Source organism: Phalacrocorax aristotelis, chromosome 15, assembly GCF_949628215.1.
Source record: "Phalacrocorax aristotelis chromosome 15, bGulAri2.1, whole genome shotgun sequence".
Taxonomy (NCBI): domain Eukaryota; kingdom Metazoa; phylum Chordata; class Aves; order Suliformes; family Phalacrocoracidae; genus Phalacrocorax; species Phalacrocorax aristotelis.
In genome coordinates, this window is record NC_134290.1 from 4424590 (window position 1) to 4449391 (window position 24802).

Sequence of the window (24802 nt, forward strand, 5' to 3'; positions counted from 1 at the left end):
CAGTGTAAGTGCTACTTAGCAACAACTAAAACATCTCTGCATTATCGCCACTGTTTCCAGCACAAACCCAAAACCTAGCCTCATACTAGCTACTATGAAGAAAATTATCTCTACCCCAGCTGAAATTAGGACAACCCACAAGGCTCACCGGGTCCAACACCTGCCCCTGCACAGGACAAACCCAAATTCACACCGTCTCTCTGAGGGCCTTGTCCAAGTGCTTCTTGAGTATTGCCATGCTTGATGCCGTGATGCCTCCCTGGGGAGCCTGTTCCAGGGCTCCACCACTCTCTGGGGGAAGAACCTTTTCCTAAAACCCAGCCTAACCCTCCCTGGCACATCTCCCTGCCATTCCCTCGGGGCCTGGCGTTGGTCACCAGAGAGCAGAGACCAGCCCTGCCCCTCCTCCTGCCCTCGGGAGGGAGCTGCAGAGCGCCACGAGGGCTGCCCTCGGCCTTCTCTGCTCCAGCTGAACAAGTCAGGGGACTTCAGCCGCTCCTCGTACGGTTTCCCCTCTAGACCCTTCACCAACTTCGTGGCCCTCCTCTGGACCCTCTCCAGTAGCTTTATATCTTTAATGTCCTGCGGCGCCCAACACTGCACCCAGGACTGGAGGTGAGGCCGCCCCAGCGCGGGGCAGAGCGGGACAATCCCCGCCCTCGCCCAGCTGCGATGCAGGGCTCGGTGCCCCCCAGGGCACGGCTGGCCCTCTGGGCTGCCAGGGCACGCTGGTGGCTCATGTTCAACTTGCCATTGACCAGAACCTCCAGGTCCCTCTCCGGGGAGCTGCTCCCCAGCCTCTCATTCCCCAGTCTGAATGTACAGCCAGGGCCGCCGTGCCCCAGGGGCAAAATCCAGTTGCCTTTGTTGAACTCCATACGGCTGGGGATTGCCCAGCTCTCCAGCCTGTCCAGATCCCTCTGCAGGGCCTCTCTGCCCTCAAGAGTGTCAACAGCTCCTCCCAATTTTGTGTCATCAGCAAACTTACTTAGTAATCCTTCAAGTCCTGCACCCAAGTAATTTATGAAGAGGTTGAAGAGTACCAGCCCCAAGATGGATCCCCGCGGAACCCCACTAGGGACTGGCCACCAGCCAATGTAACCCCATTTACTATGACCCTAAGGCATAATTTTAGACCTAATTTTCTGGCAGCTGATAAGCCACGTAGGGAGTGGCAGAAGCACGTTACGGGAGTCTGCAGAGCTGGGGCTGTGGGCTAAGCAAGGGGCGACCACCAAGCCTTCACCCGGTTCCGCCCCTCACCTTGGCCTCATCGTGGCGTCCCCTCTTCAGCAGGGCCACTGACATTAGTCCGGTCCCAGTCCCCCGGGGCACCCACGGGTCACGGACACGTCACGGATAACGGCCCCCCGGCCCCACCCCCTCACGCGTGGGGTTCCCGGTGGCCCCCCCCCTCCCACGCATGCGCGTCACGGCGCGGGGGTGCCGTCCGCTCCGCCTGCCGCCAGGGGGGGCCATCGCCCCGCCCCACGCCTCTCCAGCCCGCCGCCGCGCCGGGTGGGGTGTGTGTCCCCGCCTCGCCCCGCCTCCTTCCCTCGAGCGGTGTCCGCTTTGCCCAACCACCGCCGCTCCCGCTCCCTCCCCTCCACAACAGGGCCTCCCCGTTGGCTGCGGCACGGCGTGACCGGCGAGGTGAGGGCGGGAGCAGGCTGGCGCGGGACCAATGGCGGTGCGGCGGGGGCGGGCGCAGCGCGGCGGGGCCTGGGCCCTCCCCGCCGCCATGGCGCTGCCGCCGCGCTGAGCCGCCCCCCCCTTGCCATGGCCGGGGCCATCGCCTCCCGCATGAGCTTCAGCTCGCTGAAGAGAAAGCAGCCCAAGACCTTCACGGTGCGCATCGCCACCATGGACGCCGAGATGGAGTTCAGCTGTGAGGTGACGGCCGGGGCGGCGGCGGGGGGGCCGGGCCTACGCCGCCCGTGGGCTCCTCCCCACCCATGGGGGCCGGGCCTGCACCGTGGGGGCTCCTCTGCCACCCGTGGGGGCCGGGCCTACGCCGCCCGTGGGCTCCTCCCCCCCCCCGTGCGGGGTCGGGCCTGCCCCGTGGGGGCTCCCCGCCACCCGTGGGGGCCCCTCTGCCATTTGTGGGGGTCTGGGCTTGTACCGGGGGGGCTTCCCCGTGCCACCCGTGGGCTCCCCTGCCACCCGTGGGGGCCGGGCCTGTACCACCCGTGAGGGCTGCCCAGCCACCCGTGGGGGGCACAGGGTGGGTGAGCGGCCCTCGGGGGGGCCGCACGGGTGGGACAGCAGGGCTATGCAATTCAATCTTTTTCCTCCTTGTAATCCTGCTTCGCCCGGGTTATAATTCCGCTTTATTTTCCTTATAATTCTGCTTTCTTTCCCCGCCACAGCCAAGGCTGCCCACTGCCCAGCAGCCACCGTGAGAAGGCCAGGGCTTCTGGTGTCCCAGGATCGGACCCCGCGGGGGTTCAGCTCCGCGCCCTCAGCAGACGCAGAGAGCGGTGTTCCCATGCTTCCGTGCCCTCTTAGCCCGGACCGAGGGTATGGGCCATTTGGGAACGGCCAGATGTTCCCAGCACACAAACATGGGAAGCCTCCTCTACCCAGTGTAACTTTCTTATTTAATAGTTTTCATTTCATTAGCCTGATCCCAATCTTGATGGAATTCCAGAGCTTGTGAGCCAACGGGTGTTTGTCGTCATAAATTTTCTTGCTCATGAAATCCGCTGTCTGCTCTGAGGAACTTTCTGCCTTTCCCAGGGATTAAGGATTTATTTCAGACAGCAGTCGTGTGAGCTTCCCGCCGTTGCGCTGCCAGGAGAGTTTAAGTGTCCTGGCTCCGTTCTTGCATGTTTTTTCCGAGGCTGCTAGTAATAATCTATGATGAAAAGTAAAGAATTCTTTTTTTTTTTTTAATGGTGCGGCCGCTTGTCCTTTCACGTTGGGATTAGGGAATTTGTGCCATGATGAAGTGCCGCTCTTGGGTGAGACTTGAACGGGCAACTTGTGCATCTTCAGGGGACTTTTTGGGGAGGTTCCTGCCAAAAAATGCCTGACGCTGCAGATAGAATTCTCCTCCCTGCGCTTCCAGGAAGGCCAGAGCTTGCAAGCTGTGTGTATGGTCCTGCTCCAGGGTCTCCGGTGCCTTGTCAGAGCTGTACGGTGCTGGGGAAGCTCCTTGGCTTGCTGACTCTGCAGAAATGCACTGAGGCTGACGCTGCCGGGATCACGCATGCCCTGCGGCCTCTGGTTGCTGTGGCTGGTGCAAGGGAGGGGACAGGAGGGTGGTCCAGGGGAGGGCTTGGCTCGCTCCTGGCTGCAGTGGCCCACAGTGAGACCTGGTGCCGGGAGCAGACCTTTCGGCTGCCCTGCCTGGAATTGGAGGGGTGGGAGGGTCGGTGATCTGGGGAGGACTGCACGCCTTCCTGAAGGGACCCAGAGGGGCTGAAGGCATGTGGGGGCAAGGTGGGAGAGGAGCAAGCAGCACTCTGCTTGTCTGAGTGTCTGTGTGTGCATTGATGCAGTGGGATTCTTCAGGCAGGAGAGAGGACTGCTGACCTGAGCAGGAGGCTGCAGAGGGCAGAACCCCTGCTGTGCAAACACTCTTTGGAGATTTAGTGGAAGGAGACGCCATGGGAGTCTTCCTGCCATGCTGTCTTGAGATGTGTTTTCACGGGCTGTGAATGCTGACAGGGACAGAGAGCCAGTGGCTTGCTGGAGGTCTTGTCGGTAGCCTGCTCCTGGGGGCACTCCTCTCCTTGTCAAGCCAGGGCTGGGGAGCCGTGGCTGCGCCTCCTGGGCCCACCGAGGGAGCGAGCAGGCGGTTCCACAGTTCTGCTGCAAGGCCAGTCCCAGGCTTGTACCTCTGGTTAGGTTTTGTCATGGACCTGGTGTGCTGGAGCCTGCTCCACGCCTAGGGATTCAAACCCCTCGATAAATAGCAGCCAAGCAGGCAGAGGGAGGAGCACAGGAATGTTTTGCTGCCTAATCCATGCTGACACCTTGGCTTCACCTCAGGTTGCCCATCCTAATGTCCTTGCTGGGCAGGCTGGCTTGCTGAGCAGCCGTCCCAGGGAGCGTGGTTTGCTTGAGCCTTGGGAGCTGTGAGGTGGGTGCTCAGAGTGGGGTGGGGCAGTGGGAGATGTCTGCATTCTCTGTGTGTCGGGGCTGCAGGTCCCTGGGGAGGAGACGCTGTTGCCCAGGCAGAGCAGGCTGATTTGTCATCCCACCGTGCCTCCTTGTCATGCCCTCGGTCCCATCTGCTTCCAGAAGCCCCCATCCTCCCTCTGCCCCATTGCAGATCACCACTGCTCCTCTCTGTGCCCTGCCTCTGGTCTCCCAGCCTTGCTCCGAGCACCTCCATGTTGCTTTCTCCCCCGTTTTCCTTTGCCAGAAGCTGGATGCCTAACCAGTGAGCAGTCCGGGGGGTGCGTGGCCACCCTGGGGAGGCCAATGCTACCTGTGCTGGTCTTCAGCATAGCTTAGCTGGTGGCTTCCTGGACTGACATCGATTGCGCTGCTGGTAAAGACATCTGACTGATCAGTGCTTTGCTGGGGTGACTTTTCCGTGTGGGATTAATATAACTGATGTTTTGTCTTTAAACTTTATTTCAGAGCTCTCGTCCAGAGCTCTCGAGGTGTGCTCTGTGTTGTTATGAGTTAGACTTCCCATCCATGCCGCACAGGGCAGAGGTGACGTCCTCACCTCAGGGCAGTGACAGCGGAGGCTCAGGGCCTTGAGGGTGGCTGGAAGCGGCGGAGGCCGTGGGACGTGAGGCCCAGCAGTGACGGGCCAGGCAGTGCGGCGAGCTGCCGGGGCTGGCGAGGTCACCCCTGGCTCTCGAGGAGAGTGTGCGGAGCGGCTGTGATCGGAATCCGTAACCTGCTCTGGTTTGACAGGTGGGTCCCAGGGCTGGACCGACAGTCACTTGGTGCAAGCCGTGGAGCTCCGGTCCTGTCCCAGCTGCCCCTCTCTTCTTCTGGCCCCACCGGCACCACCATAGCTGCAAAGGAGCCACCTTGGTTTTCTGTGGTAGTTTTTCAATCTGCCCTGTAGAAATTCCCAGTTGTGCATTTTAAAAGATTAAACCTGCTTTGCATCTGTTTGCTCTGCAAATGTCATCTCTAAATTGAGCCTAAATCAAGAATAATTAATAGAAATGAAATCGTAATCTTTCTAACACAGCAATGAAGCTTAATAATCACAGTTGGGCTTTCACTTTAAAGACTTCTGGTTTGTTTCGGGAAGTCTCGAAGGCACAAAGAGAGTGTCTTCATTTTTGGGCCTGGTACCTGATGAATTGGTGGCATCTTGAGGAAGGATAGGTGTTTGCATAGCTCTCAAAATCCCACTGCCAAACCCATTCCTAGCTGCCCCACCTTCCTGAGAACACCCTCAAATAGCCCACATGGTCCCTTAGCTTTCCGTGCTCAGAGAGGAGCACAAGAGGAACCTCGTTGAAAGGCATTTCGCGTTGATGTTCTCCTGTGATTAACGCCACGGTAGGCGGCATGCGGCTTGAGCCCCGATTTGGGCAGCAACTTTGCGCGGCAGTGGTGTAAAGCAGAGCTCGCCAGGGTGTGGGACTTGCTCTTGTGGCTCGGTGTCTGTTCAGAGCGCAGCGCCCAGAGCCTGCTGTGCCTGATGGTTTCCTCTACCGGTGCCACCCCGATGGCGCACCATGGTGACCATGGCCGTGAACCAAATGAAAGCAGTCGATGTGGCAAAGGAAGGGTGCTTTTGGTGGTGTCTCTGTAGATGAGGTGGTCGGTTATCTGGTATTGCTAGTGTCACATCTGAAAACCCTGCGGTATATTTGAGTCCCCATCCCCCGAGGCATTGTTCACCCTGTCCCTCCAGCGGGATGGCAGGGGTGTAGCGTGGCTGGTGCAGGCTTGGTCTCACACACTCCCATGTGCAGCTTTTTCCCTCCGAGAACCAGGTTCCCTGGTTGACAGGAGAACCCATCGGCCTTCCTTTTGCTCTTGTGCATGTCTTTGCCCTGTTGTCCTTCCTGCATCGGTCAGTCGGGTCAGCGGCTCTCGAGCTCCAGAGCCACAGCACCTTTCCTGAAGGATGGGCTTTGTTCTTTAGCCCTTTCCCTTGTGCCTGTGCTCTTGGGCCTGAAACTCCTGCAGACACGGTCACTCCACCGTGGTGCAGCAAGCTGCCCAGCTGCTTCCCCACCTTAATCCTTTGACAGCCACAGCTTCTGCCAGTTGTAAGTTAAAAATGAATGGAAAAGCTTTACAGCCAACCTGGAGAAAGAGCTTAAGTGTTCAAGCAGCAGGACGAGGCAAGCTTGGGCTGATGTATTTGCTGGTGTAAACACGTGTCCTGTTACTGCTTTGGTGCTTAAGCGGTTCCCCTGTCCAGAGAATAATCTTGGTTGGAAGGGATTTTTTTAGGCCAGTGCCCTGCTTGGTGCAGGGTCAGTTGGATGAGGGTGCTTGTAAAGCTTTTCTGTTTGCTTGTAAACAGACGAGACCCAATTTCAGCAGCGTTACTCTTTTTGTTAACAGACACAGGGAATTATGTAGCTGAGCTGCAAGAGCTCGTCGTCCGAAATGGGAGCAAGTGAAGATTTGGCAGCAAAAATCTGGGGCCAAATAAGTTTTTGAGTAAGAGCTGGCACAGTAAATCAGGGCTGAGGTTTGAGCTTGGTCCAGTTGCTGCATCAAAATAAAAAGGCAAGAGAAGGAAACCAGGGAGCGGGGTGCCCCGCGCTTCCTTCTCCTTTGCCAGATGCTCAGAGTGGGTTTTATAAAGATCCTTCCACCTGCAGTTAAACATTTAGCAGCAGCACGGTGAGGCTAGTAGAGGCAGTGACCTCTCTCGATGCTGCGAAGCTTCTGCAAGCAGGCAGAAAGTTACCTGGAAAAGACAAATCTGTGGGCAGCAACAGCTATTTTTATTTCTCACAGCTTTTAATCTCCCTCATCTATGAAAAGATCTTCAGTAAATTGTTGGGCTGCGAGTTGTCAATGTTCTGGTTCCTTAGTCTGTCCCAGTCCTGCGTCGGCTCTCTGCGAGCACTCAGCAGCCTCTGCTGTTTGGCTCCTACTTGCCTCTCTTTAAATATGAGACGTGGCAGGTGAGGGCTGTTTCTTCACTTCTTGTCTTGAGGGATTTATGCCAAAAAAAGTCAGAAATCGTGCTGATTCACAACAGTGTCATTTGGGAGTTACTTTTTCAGAGGTGTCTTGCTTGCTGTGGTCTGGTTCTGCACTCCCTTAAGCTGTGCATGTGTCACCTGAGAGGTATTATGAACGCGGATGCTTTCTGGCTTCTCTCTGCCTGCACCCTGTGTCTGAAACACTCTTTGGATCCCCCATGTCCTGCTCCAGCCTCTTCCAAACTGGTTATGAAACTCCATGTTATCCAGTTGCCTCCAAAGATGGTTCAAAACCGCTCACTGTTAGCCCTCAGTCTCTGTGGCTAGTCCAGAGGAGGTGTGTTGCTGCAAAGGGGAAGGAGGCAAGGTGTTTCGGACAGGAAATCTTTCTCTTTTGGTGCACACGCTCCAGTTTTGATACTATTTAATACCTCCTTTTTTTCTTCATACAGGCCATGGCTTTCAAGTAGGTAGTTTTTGAAATTAAAAGCACTTGAACAGGGAAGCAGCCCTAGAAGCAATCCACTTGAAGCTGGGAGGCAGCACTCTGTTAGAGGATCAAACAGCCCTTAAGATTGGAAGAGGTCTTTGGCAGCACGGGTGGTTTAGCCTCGCTTCCTTCAAAGGTAAACTTGCTGTTGCTGGAGCAAGGCTGACCCTCCCTTATGGCTGACCACACCGGCTCCTAAAGCCTGGCTTGGCTTTCCCTGGGGTAAGCTGTTTGTTTTCAGAGCATGCTAGCGTGCAGGTCAGGCTTGTGCTGAAACACCCAGTGACAGCCAGCAGTCAGCTCCTGCACAGGGGTAAGGTTCAGCTTCTCCCTCCGTGCATCCTTGGCACAGGAAGCCACAGGTCCCTGCAGGAACAAGACCCTTCTCTCGGTCTCTTGGAGCTTCTTCCCCTGCGTCAAGCTGCTACCTGACCCTTTAACTCTTAAAAGGTGCAGTCCCAGCATACGGGTGAGGTGAGGCTTTGGGGCATCATCAGCTGGTGTCTCCTCCGCCTCTCCCGCTGCCTTCGGAGTCAGCTGGCTGGAGCCGCAGCAGCTTGTTCTCCCCTGTACCCTGCTCTGTCCTGGGCAGGTGCCACAAAACATGTTTGGCTGTGCCATCTGCGTTGTTACACCTGGGCGAGTTTTTGGCCTCCTCGGTGGTTAACAGAAATAGATTTTAATTAAAAGCTCATTATCGGGTTGTCGTGTAGCATTAGTAAATAAAAATAGCTTTTACAGCCCTGTCTCTCAGCTCAGTAAGTGGCAACCAAAAGTATTCAGCATCACTTTATTTAAAAAAAAAAAAGAAAGAATATTGCATATTTGATTCCCCATTTGCTCCAAATGGGCTTTAAATTCAAATAAATGTTTGTCTGTCGCGCTCCTGTTATCATCCAAGTCCAGAAGGAGAAATAAATGTGGTCTGCAGTCTCAAAGTTATCTCCATGTCAGCTGTAAAGTGTTGTTCGTGGTTTGTCCGGGCATCTCCTGGTGGGATGAGGGACAGAGAGCACCTGCCCATTTGTTGTTTCCCATGTCACTGGTGGAGGGATGCTCTACTTGGCCCTCACCTTTCTGCCACCTCCCTCCCTGTTTCGGTGCAGAGATGTCGCATCCTCTTATGAAAGCCTGCTTGTAAAGGGAAAGAACGTTGCGTGGTGGGAGCTGAGCATTGCTTCTGGGGCTCGGTCCGCCTCTCTGCATCATGTCGTCACAACAGGGGCTCTCATCTCTGGCACAGAACTGACAGTTAATAGATGACCTGCTAAGGTGAAAAGCCATTTTCTGCGTTATTTTAAATAGTTAAAAAATGTCCTTTTTTTTTTCCTTCACCTTTTCCATATAGTAAATTCCATTTGACATCGTTGGAAGAAAAGCATCAGCCCATGCCAGCGGGTTTTGGGAATCGCTTTGCTCCGTAGGCCCCCTGCTCAGCCTCCTCTGCGCAGGACGGCTGCACCCTCCTGCGCCCTGTTTTTGGAGGTGCTTGGCTCCCCTCCTCGTCACCTTGTGACGAGGGGACCTTCTAACCCTCCCACTCATTTCTGCAGCTGGTTTATCGACTCGTTAGCTACAGAGCGGTTGTGGAACTTGACACAAAGGTTGTACAGCGACATGAATTGTCCAGTTGCCTGCGAGTTGGAAATGGCTCTTGATGCAGGTTAATAAATAATGCAAACCCTGTTAATAGATGCCAAATGTGATGTCTCTGCTGGAGAAAAAGATGATGCCAATAATCCGTACTGGAAGTGCTCTATCCTAGCCACCGGCTGCTGAGTTTTAAGTGTTTAGTGCTGTTTACTTAAAATGCTCTGCTGATAAATTGTGAGCGCTCTGTGCGTAGTCAAGAACATAAATCCCAGCTCTGCAGAATAACAGCCTCGTGGCGCTTACCCTGCTAATAAAGCAGTTCGTCCACATATTCCTTCAACAACTTGCTGAATATGTCTAACAGCCGATCTTGCCATCGTGCTAATGGGAGAAGGCAAAGCTGCAAATGCAAGACGTGATGCCTGCAGCTGAGCGAGGGTACTGAAGGGACACGGTCGCATCCAGCTCCGTTCCGTTGGTCGGGTTAAGGTTACCGTGATGATGTAGCTTTTGATTGGGAGAGTGAGCGTTGTTATAGCATTGTGCCAGCCGCTCTGCCATATGGCTAGGAGGGGATTTTTCTCCTCTAAGCCTCTTTGTTTTGTTTCCAGGAGCTCTTAATGGTTTGCAAAATCGACTTTGTGCTTCAGGTGTTGCTTGAGTGCAGAGCAGGAGAACGGTCTGCCCATCCTGGCTCTCCCCAGGCTCTTCCCAGCCTGGGGCATCAGCTCTCTGTCTCCCTGTGCCTGGAGGGGGTCTTTTTTTGTGTGTGTTTTGTGTCGAGGAAATGTGCCATTCAACGACAGGAGGCCTATCAAGTAAGGGTAAGGAGGGCTGAGGTCCTGAGCGTCTGCAAAACAGTCGGAGTTCAGCTGTCAAAAGATGCTGCTTGAATGCAGATCATTATTTTAAGTACCGAGGTGTGGAGTGAAATCCCGTATGTTGAAATAAACGTGGCTGCTGTTCCATTTATATATTTAACGAAGGTAATTCAGCACAGTCAGGGAGGGTGTCTGTGCAATGTTACGGTTGGAGACTTCAGCACCGTTCAGCCAGGAACATTAAAGATATATTTCTGCCATAACATCTGCGTGCAATGACAGAGCGGTGGTGTAAAACCTGGTGGCAATCACATAAAATACCCCTGCACCAAATTAAAATCATGAGGGGAAACACACAAAGTTCTTGCTTTAATGCTCGCTGCTGGCCATGGAAACGAGCTGCTGGCTTGCTTTTAGCGAGGAGGCCTTTGGGTCGCGCCAACTGGTGCCGTGCGGTGAGCGCAGTTTGGGGGGGGAACCGTGGCCGGTGGAAATCTAGGCTTGGGGGCGACTCTGTGGGGTTGCTCTGGCATTGTTCAAAGCACTAATCCGGCAGGATGTGGAGCGATGTCTGGGTAGCAGGTGCTTGCCAGGAGCCTGTCCTGGGAAGGGTTTGGTGCAGGGCTGCGTGTGTGCAGGTGCCGATTGCTCCTCTGAAGCAACGGGCTGAAAAGTGGTCTTTACATAAAGGAAGAAAAGCCAATAATGGTTTATGCAAAGCAGGTTAATTCTGGTTAAGAAATAGCCCTTTGATGGCAGCCTCTTTTTATGTCCCTACAGAAAGGGGACAAAACAGCTGTTTAAGTGTGTCTCCCTCGGCTTTGTCTGAACCCTCAAATTAACCTCCCTCTTAAAACAATAGTCAGGAAAAGATTTTCCGCAATCTGAGGCATCCTTTGCTGAGCTGGAGCTCATCCTGGGGACTGGAGGCTAGCTAAATGGGTGAAATTAGGGCTGTGTAATTACAACACTGCAAAACTTGCTCCTCCTGGTGCTTTTGACCTCGAGGTGTTGACAGCGCTTGATATGAATTGCAGAGAAGCCATGGCGAGCTGTCCCAGGGTGGTGGTTTTTGGAGGGTAGCATCAGTTTTGTGCTATGCTGGGGCTGTCAGCGTGCGGCTCTGCACCCTGGGAGGGGGAGAAAACAGCGAAATACTCATTTAATCCAAGCCGGCAGAAAGGCAAGAAGCTTGTCCTCAACGCCTTTGCCCACAAGGCGGCAGTGGGCGACAGAGGGAGCGGCACGGCGCCCGCACCGGCAGTCCCTGCCCAGCCTGAGCATTAATATTGATGCTGTCCAGGTGGCACCAGATTGAGTCGTAGAGCAGAGATCCTTTTGCCCCAGGGCTTGAGAGTAATGGCCATATGTCTTGATCCAGCAATTGCTTCCACCGTGCAGATGGGAGACCAAAGTGGCTTTGGCATATTAGATTCATCTGGTTTATGTCCCTCTTCACCTTTCTGCCTCCCAACGCCTTCTGTTTTTAGGAGTAAACTTCAGTAACAACATAGATGCACCTGCAAGATTGCTCAAAGGACACGGTCTTTGAGCAGGACCAATTTTCTCTGCTCCTGAGCTGCTGAAAAATTTTAATTTTCAGCAGAAAACGCGGTTTAACTCCATCAAAACATGCTCCAAGAGAACCACTGACTTCAGTGGCAATGTTTTTTCTTTTCCCTGAGCTCTTTTACCTGCTCAGGGCTGGTAGCTCTGGACAAACGAGCGTCATACACAGACCGTTTCACTTGCAATTTTCAGGAGCACATTATGCCTTTCTCTGTGAAACCCTGTCGCTGACGCTGGAGTTTGGGCAGGGCTTCCTGGGGCTGTAGGTACAGACATTAAAGTCACTGAGAGGCAGTTTGGAGTGGATTTTGTTTCTTGCTGCAAACAGGCTGCTCGTAGCAGTGCGTGGCTCAACAGGAACCTCAATGGACCCTCCAGACCCTCAGTGGCATGTTAGTGGATTGCCAGAGGAAGAAACTGGGGGGGCTTTATTTACGGTGCTGTTTGCAGGGGTGGGAAAAATGATGTCTCTGTTTCCTCATGAGGAGGGGGTTGGTGACAGGCCAGTGACGTCCGGTGAAGTATATGAAGTATGCTTTGTTAGGATGTTCCCTTATGCCTTCTCCAGATGTCTTCTCCACACTCGCAAAGGTGTTGTGAGGTGAAAAAAGGATGGATTTGATTAAATGGAGAAGTTAAGACATCCATTTTTGTAACTGCTTCCTGTTTGCTTTCCTGCAGGTGAAGTGGAAGGGGAAGGACCTGTTTGATCTGGTATGCAGAACACTAGGACTCCGAGAAACCTGGTTCTTCGGGCTCCAATATACCATCAAGGATACGGTGGCTTGGCTCAAAATGGACAAGAAGGTTGGAAGCAAATTTCCCTTGAGAGGGTCATGAGAGATGGCGAAGGAGAATGAACTTTGTTCCTCTTTCTTTGGTCACCCAAGGTTGTGTTACATGTGCTGTCAAAGTAGACTGGGTGAAGCGTATTTAAATCTCATCCCCATGGCATCTGTAAGTCAAATGGGGAAGAGTTGGCAGAGACACCCCTCCCCAGCTCCTTCTGAGCTGGGAAGTCCCAGGCTGGGCACACTGGATCCCCTCAAGGCATTCTGGGGACAGCCATGCTGGGATGCTGAACCTCAGGGTGACTGTAACGTAAATGAAACACAGATTCTTTCTTCTGAGCCCCGGAAAGACAAAACCTTTAGAGGAAAAGTGAAGCTGTGTCTTGGCTTCTTTTGGTGTTTAGATGTGTAAAGAGCTAGGGGGAAGGAAAGCCAGAGGACAGCAAAGAGGATGGAGATAATGGAGGAAAGGCTTCCCAAATATGTGAGCCTCCAAGTTGCTGAGGCGGTGGTTGGATGAGGAGAAGCGATGGATGTGGTTCTGTTTGCATCCAAAGGGTGTTACGCTAAAACCCAAGGGCTGTCGAGGCTGTGAGGGAGGTCTGGGTGTCTTGTGTGTCATGCCAAGGTTTTAAACTAACACGAATACAAACTGGGTGGTGACAGCGCAACAGAAAGGTAGCGAGGAACAACACTGAAGCATGGGAGGAGGCAGTGCAGGGAAAGGACAAGAAGTCGGATGGCGGCGCAGCAGGGTACGGCATCGCTCTGCGAGGTTCGGAAAGGCAACATGCACACAGCAGATCAGGATCAACCTTTGCTGGCTCATTTTGCATGCTGTTTGTCTCTCCCTTGTTTGTTTTCTTGCATCCTTAGGAGTGTCAGAAATGTTTGTTGTCTTTTTCCAGCTGCCGTTTCTGAACTACTTAGGTTGGTTCGTCTGTTCTAGATGTCTAAAGTGCCTGACAAAAGCTGTGCTGATCTGAGCGGAAGGGAATTGTGCCTTGACTCTGAGAGACGGGGCACTGAAGAAGCTGGGAGGAGTAGCTGAGAATGGCTTTTGTATCACACAGGTTCTGGATCATGATGTTCCAACAGAGGAACCCGTCACCTTTCACTTCCTGGCCAAATTTTATCCGGAGAATGCAGAGGAGGAGCTGGTCCAGGAAATCACACAGCACTTGTTCTTCCTGCAGGTAGGAACCTTGTCAGTACTCTGTTTTCCAAGCTGGGGGAGAAGGAGCCGGGATGAGCAGAAGTGCGAGAAGGTTCCAGGGTCAGAAAGTTGTTCAGCAGAGTGTGGATCCTCATCATTACGTTCGCACCTCTCCGAGGGGAGCTGTCTTCAGCAACAGAAACTTCTTAAAATAGGTCAAAGATGGTTTGTCTGGGTGAAGTGGTCACAGATGCCCAGACTTGCAGACCTCATAAACTGGCTGTCAGGAACGATTAGGTGATTTGTAGTGTTAGTGTGTGGTAGCTATGGAAAATGAATCTGTCAGATGTGGGCCTGGGTGACATGAGGCAGAGTCCGCCTCTCTGCCGGGTTTGGAGATCAGTCGTGCTGAGGGGGTGGCAATTGCCTTTGTAGGGAAGCAGGGGAATTTCATCCTCGAGAACAGAGGGTGGGCTCCCTGCCCCGTGTTCAGGCTGTCCAGTGAAGTTCACCTCTTTGCAAAACAGCCTTCAGGTAACTGGAGCAAAAGAAAATCCCAGAAGCTGAGCTCCATCAGACTGATGGCAAAAGCAGAGTAGAAGGGGAAACCTAATGGTCCCACCTGCCCCAGTAACTCATGCCCTTACCTTAAGCAATTGGAAACCATGGCAAACACTTATTCAGGCTTTTTTCTTTATTTAAAGTATGCTGCAAAACACTGTCTCCTGAGAAATGGGCTCGGCCGATGTTGCAGCAGTGGTGCATGGCTGGGAGTGGGGCTGGCCTGTGTGGCAGGGCTTCTGTCACAGGAGCCCTCCTTCAGACAAGATCAATTTTTCTGAAACTATTTCTTATGAAGGGCTGTGCCATCTACAGTTACAGGCAGCGGAGTGGCCATAGTCGGAGCCCCAGGTACTCACTGGGATGTTTTAGCTGCTCTGTGACTGTTAATTTAAAGTTTCTAAAACAAATGAATTTATAGATATGAAAAAGACACTCATTCTTACAGTTGTTACCTCGAAGTAGAGGCAACCTGGATTTGGATGCCCTTGGAAATACCAGTGTAGACTTTGGTGTGCCCTGCCCTTTCAGATGGGCATGAGTGAGCTCACCGGCTCCTTGGTGCTCCTCACGCTTCCAGAGTTCATCCTTGTTCTTCAAAGGACTTCTAGATGCAGACTGTTGCTGTTCATCTCCAAGGTCTGTCTTGTGCACTAGTGTCTCCTTAGGGCTGTTTTTAAACATCCCATTTGCCGTGGGCTTTATCCTTGATGAGGAAAAGTGCTGTTGGCATCTTTGAAAAGGAAAATCAGAGAGGAAAAGGAGTTAAAGCTGCAGTTTATGAATGCAGACCATGACTTTTCTGCTAGGATTTCTGATGATGAGAGGAGCCTGGGCTCCTGGAACGCCTATGGGAAGCGAGAGCACATGTAATCTGGCAAACTCTCCTTTTTTTATCTTAAGGCAGGAAAATATCCTCTGTGATTATGTTATACCCAACTGCAAGGACTCAAAGCATGTTATAAATTCAAATTGATGTTACTGCATCTCTGTGACAATCCATTTAAGTCTCCCAGGAAATGGTACGCTTTTTTTTTCCTGTCTTTATTCAGGAAAATTAAGTGGGCAAAACTAAAAAATATCAAACATGACAGGTTTAATTTTTTAATGCACAGAAGCCAGGAAATGTAAAGCCACGGCTTACTCTGGGAGCTGCACGTTGGCTCTCCTGGGAGTATGCGTGGGGCTTTGCCTGCTGCTAAAAGCAGTGCCACGGAGGTGTCCTGCAGCTCTCCTTGCTGTCGGTGGGATTGGAGGGAATTAACCTTGAGCACAGGTGAGCGCTGGCTCATGATGCAGCCTGAATAGCCCATACCAAAACCTTTGTGTGCTCAGAGCCTCGGCTGCAAACTTCTTTTTTAGTTTAGTGTTGTGTATGGACCTTCTATCAATCCATAGCTGATGCCTTAAGAGGATTTATCTCCGTGTCCACATGCAAGACGTTTTTTCCCCACCCTTGCCTTTAGCAATGGGATATGGCTTCTGTCATTTTCCACATACAAATTTAGCTCTTCTCACAAACCTGTCTAAAAAGGTGGCCTGTGAAAGCCTGAGCCCATCCCTTCCAAGCCATCAAAGACTTCCTGGGCCTGAATTGTAATTAGTGTTAGGAAAATTGTTAACTGTGTGGTTGACAGCTGGAGTTAAACCAAACTGCAACCACCTGCTATGACAGTCCTGCTCTGCACTGCTCCCCTGAGTGTGTGCTGTGTGTCCTTTGCTGCTGTGCAGGTGAAGAAGCAGATTTTGGATGAGAAGATCTACTGTCCTCCTGAAGCTTCCGTCCTGCTGGCCTCTTATGCTGTCCAAGCCAAGGTAAGCACAGGGGGGTTTTCTAGGGGCCTGCTGATGCTGGCGGTGGGCCAGTAGGCGAGGTGCTTTGTGCCCACTTCCTGAGGAAGGGAAGGGCAGGGAAAGTTGTTAAAACTTTGGAAGTGAGGGGGCTGCACTAGCACTGTTACCCTCTCTGTGCAGCTGGTTCTGGCTGCCTTAGGACATTGGACAGGTTTGTGCTTTCTCTTTCCAGGACTCTTTAGCCAGCGCTTAGCTTATGGGCCGCAGCACCTGCGCAGGTATGGCTTACCACTGGGGCAGGTGAATTCCCCAAGCCCATGATTTTTTGGATCTCCTCCCTGCTCTTGCCCTTGTAGCTAGAGGCAAATCAGCCGTGGGACTCACAGCATCGCTGCGTTCCCAGAATACTTGTCACTGTCATAACTACTTTATTTTGAGTGCTACAGCTCGCCATGCAAATGTTACTATAGTGTTAAAGGGCTCTTCCTGACTTCTCACTTTATCTTGGTTTGGATCTCAGGTGTTTGGCCTCACTAGACAGAGGAAGAGGTCAGCAGTCTCTAAGTTCCCCATGTTTCCTGGGTGAATTCTGCTCTGCACCCAGAGTCAGTGTGTTTTGCTGAGGATTTATTTAAGAGAACGCTCTCTACCAGTCTGGAGTTTGCAGCCTTGGACGGCTTGCAGCAACCTGCAGCAGGGGGACTCCTGGGAGCAGCCCAGGGTTGAGAAGTGGGGACATTCTTACAGGAGGGGAAGTAATTTCTCCCTGTATATGCACAGCACATGCAGCTGCTCAGTTAACAAGTCTTCTAGCTAATCTCCAGTTTATGTGTGTGAAGACGGTGTCTTTGGAAGGGGAGTGACTGGAGTCTGGTCGCAGCCTGGCTGTGTTATCGCTGTAGCCTCGTGGTTGTAGTCAGTTCTGACTCTCCGGATGCGATTTAGGCAGGTGTTTGGGCTCGCAGGACCACAGCAAGTGGCTGTGCCCTGGGTCCGGCCTGTCTCTCTGTCCCAGGGAATCACAGCTGTCAAGCAGTTCAGGAGAAGCAGGGAGGCTCTCTGGTCTGTGAGACCACTGTAGCCAACAGGGCAGGAGAGGGGATTTGGCTCTGTTGCCTGCAGAGGGGGCCTGATCCAGGCTGTCTGGAACTGGAGGCCAGTCCTCAGTGTTTCAGTATGGCTTTTTCCAGGTTGCCATAAAATCTTCCTTGTAATCCTTTAGTTCGTGCCCGGTTTGTCCGAATACAGCCCTGGGTGACGTGCCGCAGTGCTCTTTGATGATGAATGTTTGCATTTACTAGAAAAAGATGTTTTCTCCTCATAGTCAGAATATTGATGAAACTGTACTTTAGTCGAGAGACTCCAGCCAGGGAAAGACGAGTTGCTTTTAGAAATGTTTCTATTTGTGTGGAACAGTCATCACTCTTATTAGAGTGCATGAGTAAACACTTACTCGGCTTTTTCCCCGCTGACCTGCTGAGCTGAGGATGTGGAGGGGATGACTTTTCCTGTTGCCAAAATGAATAAACCATTGGGTAAATATTGAGCGCTGTTAACTCTCGGCCCTGACAGCTTCTGCCCTTGCAATCAGGAGCAGGCTGTGATTTGGAGCAGGGCTGCGGTGCGCCCCCTTTCTCCTCGCGTGGCTCGGCTGCTGACCTTGTGCTCAGTAGCTCGCTGGACGTGCTCGTCGCTCAGCTGTCTGGAGGAGGTCAGCTGGGCTCAGAGCCGTTCTCCCGACCTTGCGTGTCTTGATTCTGCACAGAGATTGTGAGAGGGTGAAAAAGGGAAGCCTTTTCAGATCTTTGCTAGCATGTTTTAGATGTTGCAGGTCATCTCCTTCCTTCCTATTTGACAAATAGGATAACGACATCCTTTCTGGACAAGAAAGCAGCCACTGAGCACAGTGATTTCACTAATAACGTGCTGATTTGCACAATTAGGGGCATAATAGCCTGACATAGCGGGGTGTTTGCAGCCGTTTGATTGACAGACAGGTCGGTTTGTAGTGTTGTTGCACACCTACCTGCAATAACAAAGTAAGCATGCGGGTCATAAAAATAAAAGCTTATTTATTTCTATATCATTTGGGGAATTACTGTGTGTTTTCCCCTCTAGCCCTGCGTTCAAACCACCCGTGCTGCTTGCAGATGTTGGAGGCAGTTCAGGTTTCAAATAGCTGGGATATATGTGGAATCTATGGAAAAACACGTCCTGGCAGACAATGGTAATGTCCAGGAAGTTCTTCCGTTTCTTGACCCTTAAATGCAGATCGCTGCCATGCTGCAGCCCTCTCAGCTCTTCAAATCTTGTAGCACTGGCAAAGGGCCCTTATTTTTGTGTTTTTTTCCCCAAACAAACAATACTTGGTGTTCATAGTTTGAAGCTGAACGTGCCTGTGTTTATCCAGGACGATGTAAGCCAGGTGTATGAGCAAGGTAAAGGCAGCTTCCATGTGTAACCATGAATATTAATTGTAGTTCAATTAACAGGAGCTGAAGTAATGATTTAACCGAGAAGGTCTTAAAAAGTATGTTTCCTGAATCATTTGAGCCAATGTACACTGTGATACTTAAGCCATTTTTTGATTTTTGACTTGTGAATAGTTAATGTTCTCATCCAGACCCTCTCTCAGTGCAAATGTTCCTTTGGGACATGGCAATATTTTTCACCATGTGAAATACACATAATCCATACTCAGTCTTGGACCTCCGTGGTAGATCACAACAAAAATAATTGTGTTAATCATATTTGCTATTATTTTCATCACCTGAAATGATATATTTTCTGCCTCTCCAAGGTTATTGGCGTTGTTTCGTTTGCCAGCGCCATGTCTTTATCACTGTTGCCTTTTGATGTGGGTTCAAGGGAGGAGTACCTGCAATGCGCTGCTTTCTGAGGAGCTCTGAGCATCTGTAGACCTTGGAAGACAGACAGTTGCCACTGCTCAGCACCCTCCTGAATGAAATCTGTGGCAGTTGTTTTCTATTAATTGAAGTCTGAGTCAATGGGGATTCTTGCATGCTTCCTGTGCATCTGCATTGGCTCCAAATCAATATCTGTGTCTTTAATCCCTCCTTATCGTCTATGAAACGTTGCTTGCTGGGCTGCAGAGAGGATTTGTGTGTAGACTTTTGATGCTGAGCTCTGGTTTTACTGTACAAGGTGATGGTTCTGTCTTTAAAAGGAGGCTGATACGGAAAGCTTCCTGACTTAGTACATGACCGCCAGGTGTGTCTTGGTCTTGGTCTTAAAAATTGTCACTGTTTTGTACTTCCGGAGCTGAGGCCCTTTGGAAGAGCGGGGAGGGAAGGGCTGTCTTCCTTGCAAAATCAGCGGATCGAGCAAAGGTTACCGTGTCTTGTGTAATTGGGTAATGTCACTGCAGAAGTCCTGTTTGCCAGGTGAATGGAAATCGCAGCATTCTGTGTACGTGCCTCACATCGTCCTCTTCTCTTGAACTTGCAAAGTTTGAGGTTATAACTGAGGTTATTTGAGGTGCCATTTTCCAGTGGCTTCCTGCCCTCATAACCTGTGCAGGAGGTAAATCCATTTTTGCACACACTGCAGGGACGCTCGGCTTTTCAGTCTGTTAATAAGCAGTTTTATTTCTCAGTTACTTTACATACCGCTCAAAAGGATGTAAATCTAAACAAATACTAGTAATTACTGGATGCACTCAACAAATCTGAATTGGATTCTGTGACCCAGACCCTCCAGCAGAAAAGCCATCACCTGCCCGAGAGGACTCAGTCAAGCTCCTGTCATTTTTTTTTATGTTTGCTTGTTAGGGCGGTAAGCAGCAGCAGAGAAACCACCATCTGCCTCGCATGGATTACTGGTATCAGCCAGTCTTTGGGGACGGTCTTTGTCCATATCTTGATTCCCTGTCCCACTAACGGTGGGAGGGCAAGGACCTCTCAGCTATAGCGTGAGTCTTCCCTTGTGTCGGAGGAAGTGTTTTCTGGGCAATTTTTTGGTAATTAGAGTAGAATAATTTTTTGGTAGTTAATTTCTGGTAATTAGAGAAGAATAGAATTGTTTGATGGGAAGGGACCTACAGCCATCGTCTGGGGCAGATGGTGGACGTCAACTGGTGACAATGGACATCAGCTGGTGATGGTGGATGTCAACTGATGGTGGACATCAACTGACAGTGGGAAGTTTTGTTCTGCTTCCACCTCTGCTGCACGAGTAGGAGGATGTTAGTTTCTATTAGCAATCAAATGGCAAAGAAAATGCGGTTATTAAATTTATCGAGCAGCATATGTTCCCTGCTCCAACAGGTTGTGGCAGGAAGGGTGTGAGCATTCTGCATTTGCTCTCTTCCCAAGGGCTGGCTGTGAAGGGTGAAGAGTTTTACTTGCCTGTGTTGGTAATGTGGGGTGGGCACAATGTCTGTGCTTCTTTCCAGTACGGTGATTACGATCCGAACGTCCACAAGCGAGGCTTCCTGGCACAAGAGGAGCTGCTTCCAAAGCGGGTAAGGCTCGGCTGAGTGGAGGAGTAGGTTTCCAAGCCTGGTGGTGTTTTGTGTAACAGAGCCCTTTGCAGAGGTGGTCTCTGTGGGACTGCCTCTGGGGTGTTCCCTGCTTCGCTTTCCTTGGGCTTCCTCACCAGGGCAAACAAACCAAAAAGGTATATTGAGGGAGGAGAATACAATCTCTTTCTGACAGATTTTAATAAAAAGGGAAACAAATGTTTTCTTGGTTTCATCCTGCCTGCATCTCCTGGCTGTGGCCTGGGGTCAGTTTGCCTGTGCCACATGCCTGGGAGGGCTGAGCCAGCAGCACTGGGCGATCACAGGGTGCAGGGCCGAGCGTGCCCCGCTGAGTCGCCTCTCTTGGGGTTGGACGTGGCGTGGGGAGCGGCTGCTTGGAGCTTGGGTGTTTGTGGCCTGCTTGCTGGCCAAGGAGGCTGTGACAAGAGCAGCGATGTGACCTCTCTGCCTCCCCACCTACCTCAGGTAATAAACCTGTACCAGATGACTCCGGAGATGTGGGAGGAAAGGATAACAGCCTGGTATGCAGAGCACCGAGGCAGAGCAAGGTGAGTGTGTGTCACAGGGATAGTCAGGGTCAGTCCCCTTGCCTGAGGAGTCACCAGGGTTTGGGAGGCTTGGGCAGGCGATGAATGAGCTCCACTGCTTAATCCCAGCACATCTCTGCAGCAGACTCACGAAGGGCAGAGGGCTTGCTTTGGCTGCTCTGCATGTGCCCTGCTGTCCCCTGGTCACTGACGGGGTCCTCGAGAGAACCCAGGGCTGATGCTCCATAAAGGACCACCCACAGAGGGGCAGGGAGACAGCAGCCCTGCCCGCCTGTGGGGTCAGGGTGCTCTTTGGACCAGGAACAGAAGTGAGGATTCAGACCAATGAGGTGTATTGCTGCCTCCGGTGGTAAAATGCTCCTTGTGGGAGATAAGCCCGAAGTCAGATGGATCTGAAAGAGGGGCCTCCCACCCAGGGATTTCCTCTTTGTGCTTGTGGGATGGGGAGATGGACACAGCAAGGCTTGACGCTCTGCATCTGGCCAGGCAGGCGTCAGCCATTAAGATGCTGGCAAGCTGCAGAGTAGGATTTGCTGTTGGACTTTATTGATCCTGCCAGCAAAGACAGGCTTGACCTGTGCGATACAGACAGTCCAGGCTTTAAAGCCTTGTGAGTACTTAGGATCAGGAAGAGCAGCCATCCCCCGCTCTCTGACCGTGCCAAACATTGTAACGCTGGCCTTTTTTTGTCTGACAGAGATGAAGCTGAAATGGAGTATTTGAAGATAGCTCAGGACTTGGAGATGTATGGAGTGAATTATTTTGCGATTAGGGTGAGTGCAGATCGTGGGTTGTATTTTCTTGCTGGTGTAGCTCACGTGTTAGTCTTCATCTTTCATGCTGCTGTGAGATTGGATGAGTGGAGCCTTGGAGAGCCAGCAGACCCAGGAGATGGCTGCGGTGCGCTGGTGGGAGCCCCTGCTGCAGCGAGCTTCGCTGCTGGCTGCCGGGGAGGCAGAAGCTCTTTTAATGCACAGTGCTGGTGGGTCACTGCTCAGGGCTGGTCGGGGAACCTGACGTCACCTTGTGTCACACCCTCCAAGTGGAATAAAGGGGTTTTCTGCTCTTTTCTTCCCTCCCGTAGAACAAAAAGGGCACCGAGTTACTCCTTGGAGTTGATGCCTTGGGTCTTCACATTTATGACCCAGACAACAGGTTGACCCCTAAAATCTCCTTTCCGTGGAACGAGATCCGGAATATCTCATACAGCGATAAAGAGGTATGGATACATCTCCCCTCTTCCCTGAGAGCAGTAAGAACACGTTTGCGATTTAAAATAATTTCTCTTAGCTTCTGTCTGCTGCGCTTGCTATCACCAGCTTAGCTAAGGGCAGCTCCGCTTTGCCAGCTGAAATCTTAATTCCAAGCCTTTCTGAAACCTTTCGGGAGTGGGTGTACAAGAGGTCACACGGGAGCTGTCCTCCCGTTTGGCTTTACAGAACGTTCAAACCCGCTGTGTAATTTTTCTTTTTTTCAAAAACCGAAATGCTGCTGATGTGCTTAAGCCCAAGTACCAAAGCTCAGAAGTTGAGATCTCTGCTTTACTGTATGTATTATGGTGTATATCACTGTGTGCACGTAATGCGTTATGAAATGCAGTGAGATGTATTCCTGGCGAGAGGAGCTCTCTCCGTATTGTTACATCATCTTGAATTTCCAGGCTGCTGGGCTTAGCGTGGTAGCTGGAGTCTTTTTAGGAAGTTGAGTAATAAGAGCCTGCTATTGCATAGGTATTTATTAAATCCAGGGCATAAATGTGAATCTTCCGAATCATTGGCCGCCAAACCTAGCTGAGAACAGCAGTGAATTGGCTGTGGAGGGGAAACTGCCCTGCTCAATTTTCAGTCTGTGAGAGCTGCTTAAAGAAAAGCAGCTGTCTTTGTGGTAAGGAAGAAAATTAACTTCATCAGAAATTGTTTTCTGATCTAAACATGATATTGATTGGGGTAGAAGCTAAAGGTTTCTCATCAGCTGCATTTATTGCATGTCTTGTGAAGTTTTGTAAGAAGTAAGGCCATGCTGGAATTCTCTTTGCTTGTTTTACTCCTTAAAAATAAAAGCTTCACCACTCTGCAAAGCAGCCCAGTACTGAGTGGCTTTTGAAGGCTTTCCTCCCCGTGATACGTGAGTGCAGTGGCAGCTGTCTGATCAGGCCAGGCCTCAAAAATCTGGGGACTGAAGCCTCCATAAGCAGGCCTTGACTGAGACTGTAATAGAGCTTTCTCTTGGGGGAAAGGGCTGCCACCTTCTGTCAGATCAGTCGCCTCTGTAATAAGACGGCCACAAGGAGACCTGACGTGATAGTAACCAGGCTTAATAGCTGGGTACAACAGCTACATGAACACAACAGAGGGGTTTAATCCATCCTAACAAAGGTTGACTCTTTACGTGGAACTGAAATTCCTCTCCTGGCATATTCCTGCGGTTGCTTTCCGTGGCTGGTGGGAGTTCTGCCCGAGCCTGGGTCCAGGGACATTCACGCATGTCTGCCTGTGGGAAAGTCTTTAAAGATTGGGTCTTAAACTGACAAAACAGAATGCCGCTGGGGCGGGCGTGGCTGAGCCCTTTTGGGCAGTACAGTGTATTGACAAACACACGTACTCGCATGGGCACGGACTCCCGCTCCAGCGCTGTCTCTTCAGCCGGGTGTTTTTGTAGTGTGTGCGGAGTGATGGAATAGACACTTGCCTCCTGAAAATTGGGGTGTTGCAGAGCGCTCCATCTCTTCCAGTATCCTTTTGTTAGTTTGGAGTATTCCCTCTGTCTAGGGGCTGTCTTACCGAAACTTGAGCCTGGCAATGCTACCTGTATCCTCTTGAGAGACCCGCTGTGGGGAAGCTTTCTGGAAGGGTAAACACAGGCTGTGGTTACAGCTGTTCCACTGGCACATGGAGTGTTAAACCAACTTAGAGCGAGGGAGTAATATTATATTAATATAAAGACTTGCAGAGCAAGTCTCGTGAGACGGCTGCCTTCTGGAGGACAAAATGGATGGAAAATCCTTTTGAGAGCTCTTGCAAGCAGAGGCATCAACGGAAAGGGCGGCAGCTCCTGCTGCTGCGTCCCTAACGTAACACCCCTGCCATCCATCAGGCAGCCGAGCGGGTTCTTCCACCGGTCTGAAGTGTCATGAGTTTCCGCTGTACCTTCTCGGTTCTCTGCAGCTGCCAGGAGAGCAGTGCCTTGCCTTTCCTCAGGGGTTGCGGAACTGTCCCTGCCCTCTGCAAAGTGCCCTGCCGAGGAGGCCGGCTGACGGGCGCTGTGGTCTGCAGGTGGGCAGCGCTCCCATGGCTGCTGCACGGCACTTGCGTCTTTCTGAGCGGAGGAACAGTTGTCTCCTTGGTTGCTTTTGATACCAGTTCTCTCGCTTGGCTAAGAGCCACGGGGACAGCTCTCAGCCTTGTTTGTCTGACACTGCTGACCTCCTCCGAGCCAAAGCTTTCAGTAAGACTTTTATAGCTGCGTTTTTATTAAACGCACTGCTCTCTGATAACTCTCTCCCTCTTTATTTTTTCCTTTTCAGTTTACCATTAAGCCGTTGGACAAAAAGATTGATGTTTTTAAATTCAATTCATCAAAGTTGCGTGTGAATAAGCTGGTAAGTCTACAGACAGAGTAATTTTGATAGCCTGCAGCAGTACTTTCTGCCGGCAGTACAGACAATGTCCTCCTGGGGCTTCTCCTTCAAGCAGGCAGAGTGTGCTGGCCCTGCTGGGCTGTAGGTGGGGTTTGGTACAGCAGCAACCCCTCTGTTGTAGCCTCTAGGAGAGAAGGGGAAGCTCAAGCCAAGCTCCTTCACAGAACCTCTTTCCCCTCCCCTGTTTCTGTGCTCCCTTGCTGAGCCCTGGGGTTGCAGATGACCTGCACGGCCGAAGCACTGAGTA

General features: G+C 51.6%; 1 protein-coding gene across 10 annotated transcripts in view; it reads left to right on the forward strand.

Annotated features, from left to right (window-relative positions):
- The first annotated feature begins 1690 nt into the window (after positions 1-1690).
- NF2 (NF2, moesin-ezrin-radixin like (MERLIN) tumor suppressor) overlaps positions 1691-24802 on the forward strand; it is a 47612-nt gene continuing 24500 nt past the window's right edge. For 5 of the 10 annotated variants that reach the window (XR_012663271.1, XM_075110838.1, XM_075110837.1 and 2 more), the window contains exons 1-9: positions 1698-1893; positions 12249-12374; positions 13432-13554; positions 15807-15890; positions 20284-20352; positions 20836-20918; positions 21616-21691; positions 22003-22137; positions 24442-24516. Coding sequence is in view for 7 of the 10 variants with exons in the window: in XM_075110838.1 (XP_074966939.1) it covers positions 1780-1893; positions 12249-12374; positions 13432-13554; positions 15807-15890; positions 20284-20352; positions 20836-20918; positions 21616-21691; positions 22003-22137; positions 24442-24516 (885 nt within the window). In the remaining 3 variants the exon portion in view is untranslated. Of the gene's footprint in view, positions 1894-12248; positions 12375-13431; positions 13555-15806; positions 15891-20283; positions 20353-20835; positions 20919-21615; positions 21901-22002; positions 22138-24441; positions 24517-24802 lie in introns of all 10 variants that reach the window. The other 5 variants (XM_075110840.1, XM_075110839.1, XM_075110836.1 and 2 more) reach the window with 2 other exon arrangements.